This window comes from Bactrocera oleae, chromosome 2, assembly GCF_042242935.1.
Source record: "Bactrocera oleae isolate idBacOlea1 chromosome 2, idBacOlea1, whole genome shotgun sequence".
NCBI lineage: Eukaryota > Metazoa > Arthropoda > Insecta > Diptera > Tephritidae > Bactrocera > Bactrocera oleae.
Genome location: NC_091536.1, coordinates 19,546,407 through 19,560,457, shown reverse-complemented (window position 1 = coordinate 19,560,457; position 14,051 = coordinate 19,546,407). Strand labels below are relative to the sequence as shown.

General features: G+C 30.7%; 1 protein-coding gene and 2 long non-coding RNA genes across 9 annotated transcripts in view; 2 read left to right on the top strand and 1 right to left on the bottom strand.

Annotated features, from left to right (window-relative positions):
* SNF4Agamma (SNF4/AMP-activated protein kinase gamma subunit) overlaps positions 1-13,306 on the top strand; it is a 172,485-nt gene extending 159,179 nt beyond the window's left edge. For 5 of the 7 annotated variants that reach the window (XM_036377791.2, XM_014247938.3, XM_014247935.3 and 2 more), the window contains 4 exons: positions 9,711-10,001; positions 10,074-10,252; positions 10,531-10,734; positions 11,080-12,923. In XM_036377791.2, coding sequence (XP_036233684.2) covers positions 9,711-10,001; positions 10,074-10,252; positions 10,531-10,734; positions 11,080-11,835 — 1,430 coding nt within the window. In that variant the 3' untranslated portion in view covers positions 11,836-12,923. Of the gene's footprint in view, positions 1-8,319; positions 8,914-9,710; positions 10,002-10,073; positions 10,253-10,530; positions 10,735-11,079 lie in introns of those variants that run through there. The other 2 variants (XM_036377796.2, XM_070110779.1) reach the window with 2 other exon arrangements.
* LOC138857624 (uncharacterized) lies at positions 2,063-8,326 on the top strand. Its single transcript, XR_011396794.1, has 3 exons — positions 2,063-3,047; positions 8,153-8,168; positions 8,275-8,326. It is a non-coding gene; the product is annotated as an uncharacterized lncRNA (long non-coding RNA).
* A 38-nt stretch (positions 13,307-13,344) lies between the features above and the next one.
* Positions 13,345-14,026, bottom strand: LOC118683729 (uncharacterized). Its single transcript, XR_004979596.2, has 2 exons — positions 13,810-14,026; positions 13,345-13,746 (listed from the first exon to the last, which is right to left on the bottom strand). It is a non-coding gene; the product is annotated as an uncharacterized lncRNA (long non-coding RNA).
* Between the last annotated feature and the right edge of the window lie 25 nt (positions 14,027-14,051).

Below are 14,051 nucleotides of genomic sequence, written 5' to 3'. Positions count from 1 at the left end.
TTTTAGATTTAATATTTCGCAAAATATATCCAAAATATATATGTGGTCGTACGAAGATTAGTTTCTGCAAACGGTCGAGGGCTTAAAATATCTAAAAAATTTATTTAAAACAAACACTGAAAATTTGTATGTGTTGGAGTGAAGATGTTTTTTATTTTTGCACTACAATTCGCAAAAAGAGGGAAATAAATTGACATTTAGAAGTAAATTTTCATTAAAATTCCTGTCAAAAGATCGTACAGTTAATAAGGAATACTAAAAGAATTATTAAACGCTATGAAACTTTTTTTATTGTTTTAGTATTGAAATACAAATATAATATAATGAAAATGTTGACTCATTTAGTTAAATTTTATATATATAATTTTAATTATTGGGAGAGTGATATTTTATATAATTTTGTTTTATTTTATCCAACGACGAGCAGTATCTTGATTTCATTTTGATAGCGAGCTATGTATATTGGGGAAAGACAAAAGCTTTGCCAAGCCTTTAACTCTTACCATTGTACTCAAATCACCTTGGAAGCAGTCGCTAGATGTATACCGAATAAAACCTTCCTCAAAAAAACTTTTTTTGTGTAAAAATTGTGATTCAAAAAACATTTTGTAATTGTAACCCGGCAGTTGGCGCATTAGCATTCAATTATCTGATTACATGTCTTAGCGCTGTATATATAAATTAATTAGCATGGTTTTGGCAAATGAACAAATTTCACTCCCAGGCACACCCCTATTATTATTGTAGACAATTCTTCGCCTTAACGTTTCACACTCTTGTAAATAGATAAATCATACATACATATGTATATCAGTATGTACATATATATTTCGTAAATAAGAAATAATTTTGAATATTTTTACGCTGTTGCACCGTATTATTGATTATTCTTAGAAGACTTATGTGTTTTATATTATAGGTATTCGTAAGGTTTGTTAATTATGCCGGGATTTTCTCCTGAAAGTGAAAGATTTGAATCTAAGCTTGTCTAAATCCTAATTGGCTGTAGCATGATGTAGATCAATTGAAATAAAATTTATTCATGCATTTTTAGTACTTGCATATTTTTTAATAGTAAATAGTGCAATAATAGAAACAATAATAACAAAATATACTTGGCATTATTGGTTAATCCAAAACAATTATCATCTTAATTATTCGCGTATTTTGACGTTTGTTTAATCAAAAATTGTCATTAATCAAGAAATTGAATAGTTTAATCTATGATTATATTGATTAATAATAAAGTAAATAATCACGCAACTTTAATATTTTTATGTACATAATATATATATACAAGTATATATATATACGAGGTGTGTTCAAAGGAAAAGGCGAATTTTGATTGTCGCGTGCTGTGTACATTCGATTATCGATATTTTTTTTTTGTTATAATCGGACACATATGTTTATCATGCGCTTACATTAGGCGACAATTTCGATTAGTAGTTTGTTTTTGACAACAGAAAAGGTTAGTCACGTTTTTGTGTGCTCTTCGATTTTTTTTACCAAATTTTGAGCAAAACCGCATTAGTTGTTGAATGACGTCAGCAACGATCCAGGTTTGCTCAAACGGTTCATAACTGGTGACGAAACGCGGGTATACGGTTATGAAGGAAAGCTGCCGGATGAGCCAAGACTGAAAAAGGCACGCAAAGTTCGATCAAATGTGAAGGTTTTGCTCACTGTTTTTTGTTTTGTTTTTTGATTACAACAGTGGGGTGCATCATGAGTTCCTGCCAAAAGATCGTACAGTTAATAAGGAATACTAAAAAAAAAGTATGAAACGTTTGCGTGAAGCAATACGGCTCAAACGATCGGAATTGTGGGAAAACAAATCGTGGATTCTGCATCACGATACTGCACCAGCTCACACATCAATGCTTATTCAAGATTTTTTGGCCAAAAACAAAACCGTAATCATTTGAATTGAAACCACAATAACTGCTAAAATATGCCACAAAGTACTGTCCATATTAAAAGTACACCTTAATGTTCATGTAAATAAACAAGTATATATGTACATATTTATTATTTACATACATCAATATATGTATGTATATTGGCAGTTTTGTATACTTTTATTTAAAAATGTTTGTAGACATTTATAAATTTTTAATGACATTTTACACACATTTGGCAGCACATTTATTTTGTCAACCACCAAATGTGGTTGCTTTTTACAGCTTATAATTTGCCGCAATAAATAACAGCGACAATTAATTATTATACATAGGCGCTTATTTTTGTGTAGCTATAAGTATGTGCAACGCCGAGATTTATATTTGCACACTTTGCAATAATAAACAGTTTCAAACACTCGTATAAATACGTGCATATAAACATATGTGGATGTATAAATATATGCAATATATACGAGTATACATCTAATTTTTTTCACTTGCATTTGTCTAATCGTCCGTCTAGATTTATTGTAGTGATCATCGCATTGAGTGTATCTCTTGACTGTTGACTCTGTGTAACATAAAATCCTAGCCTCACTCGAATTTTAATTGCCGCAAAAATTGTAGCAACTCAATTTCTTTTTTCTTTTATTCAGCTTTTCGGTGAGTGTTTTCATTCTTTTGCTACGCTAATGAGTTCAAAATTATCGTAGCCTTTTCTCTAAAAACACAATCGCTTTGTACTATTTTTCGTGAGAAAATTTTCAAAAATATCAAGATCACTCAATTCACACACCTTCAGTATTGTGAGCGCTGTTGGCCTGCTGCCCCTATTTCTTCAACAATTTGCAATTTCATCTTTTTGTTTTGTTTTGTTTTTGTACGAAAATCGATGTAGAGGATTTTCCCCAATGCCGAAGCTGTCGGCGTTTGTGAGCGCTGATAGAGGAAAATAGTATCTATAAATGATCGTGAAAATTTGCGCGCACTACAACAAATGTATGGTAGTGATCTATTGGTCAGTCTGTGATAAAATTTCGAGACGTTTAGAACGAAATTTATTTCAGCAAATAGATAAAAACAAACGTAAATTAGCACAGAAATTATGGGTGAAAAGCAAAAAGGCTGAGCGAAAGTACATATGTATGTTACAGTGACAGCGGCGATGACGTCTAACTCAATTGTGAAAACCATGGAAATTTGGTGTTTATAAATAAGAAAAATGGAAATTGTCTTAAAGAAAAGTAGAGCCCTATAATGCCAATTACCGTGGATAAATCGAAAATAAATAAAAAGATATGCGAAATAGAAAGCTGGTGTAGTGATAATGATACAATATTTAAAAACATGTTTTGTTTTGAAAAATAAATTTCAGTATATATGTTTTCATAATCTTATACAGTTACAGAGTTACACTTAAATTACTTCTAAAATCGCTTTCGCTTGTTGCAGAAGGAGAATTCCAAATTTTAACTCGCTGATTATGCTAAAAAAATATGAAAATTCTACAAGAATACATGCATCATTAGAAACACAATGAAGTGCATTACTAAAAAATTAAACAAAAAAAATAAAAATAAATAACATTTGTCTGTAATAAATAAATTAGATTCACCTGCTGAACCAATCAAGCGGATCGCTAAGTTGTGTGTTGAACTAAAAGTGTAGTTAAATGAAAAGCTTACATTTTAAACACCATGAACTGTTTGTCTGAATTTGCGAAATATTTCGTAAATGACAAAGACTAATAGATAACAACAACAATAACCTTCACCCCTTTGTGCCAAACGAAAACGAAAACAAAAACACAAACGAAGAGCTAATTAATAAAATTTAAAAACAAAAATTAAATAAAAAATGCTTGTAAAAAGCGAATGTTGTGTAAAAGTTAAAACCGAAAAAAGTAAAAAAAAATTAAAATAATAAAAAACACTAATAAAATAGTAAAAAAAATTTTATTAAAAAAAAAGTCCAAAGCAGTTGCCGGCACTCAACTCAAACATAATATTGTATATAACGATCGACTTTATCGATTGTCCGAGTAGATATCAAGAATTCTGCTCAAATTTTATGGAAAACCTTAGCAAAATTTCTCTTATTTTCCTTAGCCAATTTTCCATATTTTTGCTCATTCGAACTTTAGAAAACGAAACGGTTGTATGTGCTTTCTTTATCCTGAATTTATAATACAAGAACTACAACTTTCGCTCATTTTTCGCTTGATATATCATATTGCTAAGCTTGATATATATGTTCTTTTAACACATTTAACAGTTGTTTTTTTTTCTCGCTAGACACGTTGCCTACGCCATGTCGAGTGGTGGGTGTGTTTTTGGCAGCACCTACTTTCTATCAGAATCTTGTATTTTTTGGCTTATGTTATAGCTAAAGCATTGATAGCGTAGAATATTGCTTATACACCCGCAAGTATGCATCATCATCTATTTACAAGCATACTATACATATAGTTGTATACTATACACAACTACCTATAAAATCACATACATATGTATATGTATTTATATCCATACATAGGTAGGTATGTGCGCGCTTAAAAAGCAGCGTGTGAACATAAAGAACGAAATATTTGATTTTCCTGCATTTTTTGCTTTTTCATATTATTTTTGAAGACACAATTAGTTTTAATTTTCTAATTTTTATATTTATTTACTTCTTTTACGTAATTTTAAAGATCCATTTTTTAATATTATTGCCTATACGAGTATAATTTTTATGGTTTAATTCCATTGGTGTTTGTGTTTTTTATGGACCAATTTTATTTCGTTTTCAAAATACTTGCTCGTGGCGTGTGTGCCAAAATTTCACTTTAATCTGGGATGTTTATACAGTTTTTTTTTTTGTTTAATTTCTTAATCAAAGATAAAATGTAAAAAAAAAAATTTATTATAAAAAAAAATTAAAAAAAAGAAATTTTATTCGATCTCATTTCTTACGATTTTTTTTTTTGCAGTGTTTTTAGATCTATGCTTTTAATTAATTTTTTACACGATTTTTCAGTTTTACTGTTCAGAATTACTTAAGCTACTAAACATATTATTACAAAATATTGTAAAACATTTTAAGTTAGCCATTTGTAGTAGACAATTCAAACTAAAATCGATTAAAATCAGTTTGCAATGAATTTATTTGTTTCACTATATTTCTTCTGCAAACTCAATTAGATGAAAAATATATCGCATGTTATTTTGTTAAATAATTTACTGCTTCTCTCTCATGCTCAAAATAAAAAACTGTCAGTTTGAGCAAATAATCAAAAAAAGTTATTTTAATTGATGAATTGATTTGTCCAAAGGCAAAATCAACAACAAAAAATTCTAAAAAGTCAATGCAGACAAGTTGAAAGCGAACCAGAAATATGCAAATACCATACATATTTGGCTGATTAAATTAAAAATGGCATGAAAGGGCGATAGCTAAAAAATTTTGGATTGACATTTTTTCATTATCATATTGATTATTTTATTTATTTTTTTTTACAATATTAATATTTTATTTTTATATACCAATTTAATTGAAATTGTGTTGAATAAATTAATAATATTAGAATACAAATTTAAGTAATTACCAAAAGATAAATACGGTAATATGTGTCTGTAACTGATTTACAACCTATAAATATGAGTATATGATTTTATGTTATGTATGTATGTATCAACATTTTATTTTCTAATTTATTATATAAATTGCGCGCAGGAGCGGCAAAAAAAATTATTGATGGATGTACAGACGTGTAATTACCACATCAGATTTATTTGAGTAGTTAATTGCAATAATTTTGACGGCTATGCAAAATTTATTATAGTTCTATGTATCTATATACGAGAATCGTATGCCATACCATATAAGCTAATATGTTATAGATATATATATCTCCCCATGGAGAACAATATCTGGCGCACTGTGCGTTGGTCGCATTTTTATTTGCATTTATATCTTATTTAGAACTTTGACTATCTCTTATATACATACGTGCATATGTACAAATGCATATAAATACGTTTGTATTTGCTTTCGTCTGGTGTTTATATGCGAGGGATTCTCTTCTGGCTTCCGTTGCTTTGTCCAATACATTGTTTGGTTGCCAAAATAAATTTTACAAAACTATTTGCCTAATTTATTTAGCGATAACCAGAAAACCGCATGGCGTGCTTACCCAGCAAAAATAATTAAAATGCACATTTGATTAAAATTTAAACAGTGTTTGTTTGAAAATCGTCGAACGGGCGTAATGTGGGTGTCAGGCATACACATATCCATGTATGTAGTCATGTTCGTATGTAAGTACAATACTTTTAGAAAAACATGCGTAAAATGCATTCGGTTTAATGTTAATTGACGCAGATGACTGGTGTTTATTGCTTGATAATGCGGAAATAATATTTTCCAGTCACTTAAAAAATTTCAATTTCGTTTCGTTCAAAATAAAAAAAAGAAATCTTTGAAAATCTTCATTTATGAAATGTTGCTCTCTCTGAATTTTTTTTATTATTATGTGGAAAATAATTAACACTTATAACTTTTGTAGAGGCTTGGTCGAATTTTACTCAAATTTGTGTCGTGGGAGTTATGCGCTATGCAATAAATTTAAAGTTCTGCAACCAGCAAGCCATCTTCGAACGGCTGAAAAAATTTTATGCACAGTTTTTTTTTTTTTTTTGAGAAATACTAGGCTACCGAGCTACTACTTTGCTATTTATTTTTTTGAGATTTTTAATCTTTCGCAACCTAGCGCCTATGCCAGTCATGTACTTAATTAATACAGTCGGCAAGTCGGTTTGCATTGCAGTTGACGAGCTGTGTAATTAAAATCGTACAAAATTGTAACAAATTCGCAGTCTTAATTTAAATATTCAACCGATTCTATCCTTAAAATAGGTTCTGTCCTTAAAATAGGTTGGTATTCATTTGAAGATAATAACAAAAATTAAAATGCAAAAAAGTATTTATTTCAGCACAAATGAAAAGAAGGCTTACAAAGTTATTGCAAGCTGTCAAGGAAGTAGATTACTTCGTAGAAAACACTAAAACCGCAGTTTACTTTAACAGTTAAAGCCACACCAGACAATATAGACCAGAAATGTAACGGTTAATTTTTCAAATATTGCCATTATCTAACAGGCCGTCTACACTTGTGGTAACTCTCGCTTTGGTTGTATTTAGCCTTTGGCCAAACCTTAGTGAACGAACAAATATTTTATAAAATTTAACTGGATAAATGTGTTGTTGCTTTTACCTACATGTTGTTGACTAGCAAGCAATGCTCAAATATAGCAAACTAGAAGTCGGAGATCGAAGCGACTTTAAAAACATACATATGTACCTAACATATAATCTAGGTAATCTGGTTCCGGCATTAGCGAATCTCTTATTTATAATTTTTGTTTTAAATAAATTTTTAAAATCTCCCACTATCCCAAGCATTGTTTGCTTTATACCTAACTTTTTATTTATTGCGCCGCCCATTACATTACGTCTGCTGCTACTTGTTCAGTAATGTTTGTTGTTGTGTGCAATTGCATATTGTGTTGATCCCTAGCGTGTGCCATATAAAACTTGGTTGCTCATTTTCATTTTGTCAAGCTGTATATTGTTAAAATAAATTGTACTTCATTTTCATGGGACTATGCGCGATGCACCGACAATGGGTAGAAAAAGACGAAAAAAAATTTTGCAAAAAATAATAATAATAAGTATACCCCCATGTTATTGCATATTTATACGAGTATATTGGTATGTTTTTATGTTAGTACAAGTACAACTGCTGCAACTAGGTGCTGAATTGTTTATTGTTGGTTTTGACATATGCTTTTCGGTTGCTGTCAGTTGACGTCTGAGCGTAATGATGTTAATTGAAATAAAAATACATAAATAAATTACGTACATATTTGTTTATAGAGTTGTTAATTATAGTGTGTTAATGCCACACACAATTTTCATGGCAAATAGAGCGAAAGACAGGTTTATTTATATGTTTTTTTTTTGTTTAATTTCTGACTTTGGCGCTTTGGTGCGGGTAGATCGGTGAAAAAAATTTAATTACGATTTTCACTTAATAAATTATTTACATTTTTGTTTTGTTTTTGGTTTTATTTCATTTTATTTGGATTTTTTGTTGGTGAGACTTTCTGCATTCAGTTATTAACAGCAATATCACGAACTTAAAATTTTGTTTACTTTTCTTTCTCGATTACTACTTTATGAAAACCTTATTCTGGCTATCAATACAGCACACTCAATAAAAACGTAAATACATCAGTATGTTAATAAAATACAATAATTAAAACAATCTGCTATGAAATTTACGCCTAGACTCCAAGCGCTGCTATATCCAATTTCATTTTAATTAAAGCGCAAAGACAACAACATATAAACGTTTAATAATAATAAACAAAACTGTATGACCACATAAAAATTACAAAAAAGTGCTGAAAGTGAGCGGCGTTGCGTCAAAAAACACATGCAACATTAAATTAAAAAAAAAAGTACAACAAAATTGATTTCAAAAACAATTTTCAATAGCTACAGAATTTTTTAAAGTAAAAAACACATTGAAATTTCTTCAAATCAAATCAACGGTAATGCGCCAGCCAATACATAATAATTTTTCTCCACAAAAACATCAACAACGAAAAGTAAACACATTAAACGCCGCAACAAACACTCTCGCGCAACACGCTGGCAACATTGTTGCGCATTTAACGCGCAACATTTCCACATTTTACACTGGCCAAAAGCGAAATTCACGCAGCAGCTGGCAATTGTCGTTGCAGTGTTGCTGATATTTAATTTACCGTTAGGTATATAATCTTCGCCCGCATGTTACAACTTCATTTCTATTCCAATCATGCTGGTCGTCTGGAAGTCGGTGGTGGCTCAAAGTCCACGGATCTTTGGTGGGCGCAGCAATACTATCCGTTAGATAGTATAAAGGAATTTGAAACGGTATCGGAGAGATGGAAGAAATGTTTGGGGCAATTACTCAAAACAGGTGGGAGCGTGTGAAAACAATGGGAATACAAAAAAAATAGTTAAATGAAGGAAATATATTTTTTGAGTGGAAAAGAAATGATTATAGGTTTAAAAAGTAATCTTGCAGTAAGTAGGCAAACAAATAAACAAAAGAAAATTATATAAAGTTAAAAGCTTTATAGTTTTGTGATAAATTTATAATATTTCAAAATACAGACAAAAATTTAAATTATAAAATAAAAAGTAATATATTAAAGAAATGAAAAATGAAGAAAAATTTCCGCATAATTTAATTTTTTCAAATTAAGAAATTTGCATAATTTTGTTTTAGAAAAAGCTATGAATTTAGCATGTCATTTTCAAAAAATAGACAATTTATATAATTTTATGCATATTTAATTTAAAAATAATTATGTTATGTTGGTATATCATCAAAATTTAACTTCATATTAAATTATTGATTTAACTACGTATACGATTTTTATTTTTTCACTAAATTGTAGCTTGTATTCGCTATTTACTTTATTAATATATAATAAGAAATGGGTATCGCTTTTATATTTTTGTTGCTGTTGTTGCAGCATAAAACGTTCGCAAAATAGATATAAGCAAGGCTGCCGAGGTGGCGTGCCAAATTTGCACGTAAATTCGAACCCATTACCGTTTTTTTTTTGTTTGGTCGTTTTTCTGTTTCTGTAAAACACAAATATTGTGCAATATATTGTACAAATGAAAACTCGTTATTTATCTGCAATTATTTAATATAAGCTTTTTCTACATTTTATTTACTATTTTTTTCCTTTTTTTTTTTTGCAGAAGAAGACGACTCACAAATATTCGTGAAATTCTTCCGGTTCCATAAGTGCTATGATCTAATACCAACCTCAGCTAAATTGGTTGTATTCGATACACAATTGCTGGTGAAGAAAGCTTTCTATGCACTCGTCTATAATGGTGTACGTGCAGCACCGCTCTGGGATTCACAAAAACAACAATTTGTTGGCATGTTAACCATAACCGATTTTATAAAGATTCTACAAATGTATTATAAGTCACCAAATGCATCAATGGAACAATTGGAGGAGCACAAATTGGACACATGGCGAAGTAAGTGTTGACAATATTTACATATTATATATGTATGTCTAACTTATTTTACACTTTATTACCACTTTACAGATGTGCTGCACAATCAGGTTATGCCATTGGTTAGCATCAGTCCGGATGCTTCACTCTATGATGCCATTAAAATTCTCATACACAATCGTATCCATCGATTACCAGTCATTGATCCAGCGACGGGCAATGTTTTGTATATATTAACACATAAACGCATACTGAGGTTCCTCTTCTTATATGTAAGTATAATTGTTTTGGAGATTATTAGAAGATAATAATGAAGATTTAAGGTTATGCGAGTATAATATACTCCAATTTGCGGACACAACTCAAGTGTTACCATACTTTGTTAACAAATCATAGCTTGAAATTGCTTTTGTAGTAGCAACCTAAAATGTACGCCAAATTGATTAAAACTTAACCTGCCAATTAAACTCTATTCAACTCCACTCAATTCATTGTTATTTTATTTTGCTGTTTATTTTCAAACTAATACTGAATTTTGTTTTACTTTTAGATTAACGAATTACCAAAGCCCTCGTATATGCAAAAGACCTTGCGTGATTTAAGGATCGGCACATACGACAATATTGAGACTGCGGACGAGAACACAAGCATTATAATGGCGTTGAAGAAGTTTGTGGAGCGACGAGTATCAGCTTTGCCTTTAGTCGACTCCGAAGGACGGCTTGTAGATATTTACGCGAAATTTGACGTAATTGTAAGTATTTGGATTACATTAAATTCTTATCTCGCAATAAGGTGATACAAGTAAATTATTTAAATGTATGCACACAGAGGGATGCATAAAGTTTCATATAACAGAAAACGCGAAAATTATAGTTAGTATATTTATTAACTGTATTTGTAAGCTTTAAGCTATGTTACCGACTTTGTTCGCTCTTTTCCTGGAATATTTCAATTATATGCGCGTCAAATATTATTATTTTGTTATTATTTTAAATAAATCATTTATTTGCTAAATTCGCCAACTTGTATATACATACCATATATATTTATTTACTAAAATTGCACTAACTTTACACTGTATTTAATTTTTTTGCAGAACTTGGCCGCCGAGAAGACCTACAATGATTTAGATGTCTCGCTACGCAAAGCAAACGAACACCGCAACGAATGGTTCGAAGGTGTGCACAATTGTCGCTTAGATGAGACGCTCTATACAATTATGGAGCGCATTGTGCGCGCCGAAGTGCATCGTCTCGTCGTTGTTGATGAGAATCAGAAAGTGATTGGTATTATTTCACTATCGGATATACTGTTGTACCTGGTTTTACGTCCAAGTGGCGAAGGTTTAGGTAACTCTGAAAATTCATTACGCGCCTCAGATCCCATCTTGCGACGCAAGTCGTCCGATGACGAAGATGCCGATACAAAATCATCGGGCAGTCGTAGTATTATTGATGATATACCCGAAGAGGAGCCAGCATTGGCGACAACAACAGCGCACACATCGGCGCCACCAATGGGTGAAGTAACTGTCGCTAACACGAACAGTGATGAAATTAAAAGCGAATCGAATGAGGAGATTGACGCCTCAACACAAAAGCAAAATGGTGATAGTAGTAATACCGCTGAAGTGTCCTTTGCCGCCGAGGCGGAAGAAGATCCTGTAGACGATGCCGATCAGTTAAGTGATAATGATGATGATGTCGTGACTGGACAATTTGTGGATCTGAAGAAATCACTCGGCGCGTCAGCGGATGATGACAGAGAGTTGGAAACGGCCGCTTCGGCAGCCTCAGCGTTGGGTGGCATGCCAACAACGACGGCACGCGAGATGGCGCTTGTTAGTGAATAAATTTGTTTTTTTTTTAATTATACATTAATATTTCAAGCTACAAACAAACATATATTATATACATACATACATATATTTAAGTATGCGTTTTTAGTCAGCGCATTACAAACAAACAAACAATATATTTGATAAACTTGAACGTTGCTATGAATGCTTCAAAGCCTTACTAATATAAAAGAAAAAACAAACATTCTAGGTGGGTGTTTAGATTTTTTGAATGCATTGGCTTAATTGTGTGTGCAAACTGCTGCCAACGCTGTGAGAGAGTGAGTCGCTGACACTCGAGCGATCAGCGAATGTTGGTGCAATAACTTTTGAGCCACGAAAATAGCTTCGCAAAGGCTTCGTGTTGACGCATAGTCACACACATGCACACACATATTAAACGCTGGCAAGGCAAGTGTAATAATCAAGCTTTTTTGATAGGGTTCTGCAAACCTCTTATAATTATATGAAGGAAAATTAGTGTGTTTTTTTTAAACTTAAGTAGAAATTATTGCAAAACAATAAAGCAAAGTAAAATAAAACAAAGGCTTGTACGATAAAAAGTCAATAAAGAGAATTATGATATTCTATAATGCAGATAACGGATAAATTATTAGTTGCTATCAGTTGTAAGTAAATATGCGTCTTAGTTGGACAAGAAAGGCAGACAAAAGAAAATTTGTAACTAACAAGCTTCCCACATTACAAATACATACACATACAAATATACATACTTACATGCAGGCATATATACAAATTTGTTTGCAACACATACAAACATAAATAAAATCGTAAAAAGCTAATAAAAACACAATTAACATCATCTTATCTAATAAAAAACAAAATAAATAAATAAATAAAAAGAACCAATTAATTTCAAACAAATACCGAAACAAAGATTTCATACCAATTAAAGCAGCAGCTTAACCACCATACAATTAATATGTAGTTTTTAATAGCGGAAGCAAAAGCAAATGGAGAAAACAAAGTGCAGAGTAAGCATCCGTACGTTTATTATGTAATGTAATAGTTGGAAGGAATGTTACGTATGTTTTTATTACAATTAAACAAACAAGCAAAATAAAAATAAAACAAAAACTTGATGGTACTTTTTATATAAAATATTACTATTAAACTATTATTATTAAATATTATTATGTACTGCTAATTCAATTATGATTACTATGATTATTTTTAAATATAATTATTAATTAATGTAATTATGATTACTGCTATTATAATTATAAAGTTCAATAAAAGAAAAGAAGTTTTAAAATATTGAATTACTGATGTATGTAAGCGAATACTATTAATAATACATAATAACAATGCAAGCAAAAACTTTTATTTGAATAAAAATTAAAAACATTTGAGAAAATAGTAGAGTATTGTAGTATTTGCGGGTGGTGCATAAAACTAAAAGCAACAAAAGGAAATAAATAAATTACTAAATATTCTTTCCAAAAAGCGTGAAGATATACTTGTACATATATTTCTTTGTTTCTGCTAAAAAATAAAAAACGGTTATTTTTCGGAAAATGCTTTGAGTTGTTGGTTTATTGTAAATAAAAACAAATATTTTCTCAATAATTTTATTTAGTTTTTTATACATACATAGGTCTTATTAGTTTGATGTCGTCAACAGGCAGGACAATATATTGTACAACTATCTCGCCTTAGCATTTCTATCATCCTTAGTGGGGGAAATTATTCCTTTACTATTTTCAAAGAAAAGCATTTATTCCCATTATACATTAAATTATGATGATAGAGCCAGTCCTCAATATTGTTTTCGTTGTTTTGGGCGAAGCAAATGGCAAATTATAGCATGCCTTTTGAAACATATTCTATCAAATTTTCGGAAAAAGTTTAATTGCGGTGCGCCTCGTAACTCGAAGCTGAATCATCTTTGATCACCTTTAAACTCTTTGAAGGAAACAGTTTGTTAGATGAAAAATGTTAACAAATTTGAACGTTCTCCAGCGTTACCAATGATTCAATCAGAGAACTTTGAAGAATTTACGTTCTCTGGCTGAACGGTGTTATATGCGTTGCTATTATTAGAGATGCCAAATCGAGACCATTTTTCCATACATTAAGGTGGGAAGAGGTACACTCGATATATAAGTTAAAAATACATATTATTATATCTAAAGCTAATTACCAACACTGAACTACGTGTTTGTGAAAATAAATGCCGTACTAAATAACAATTTCTTATCCAGCACAAT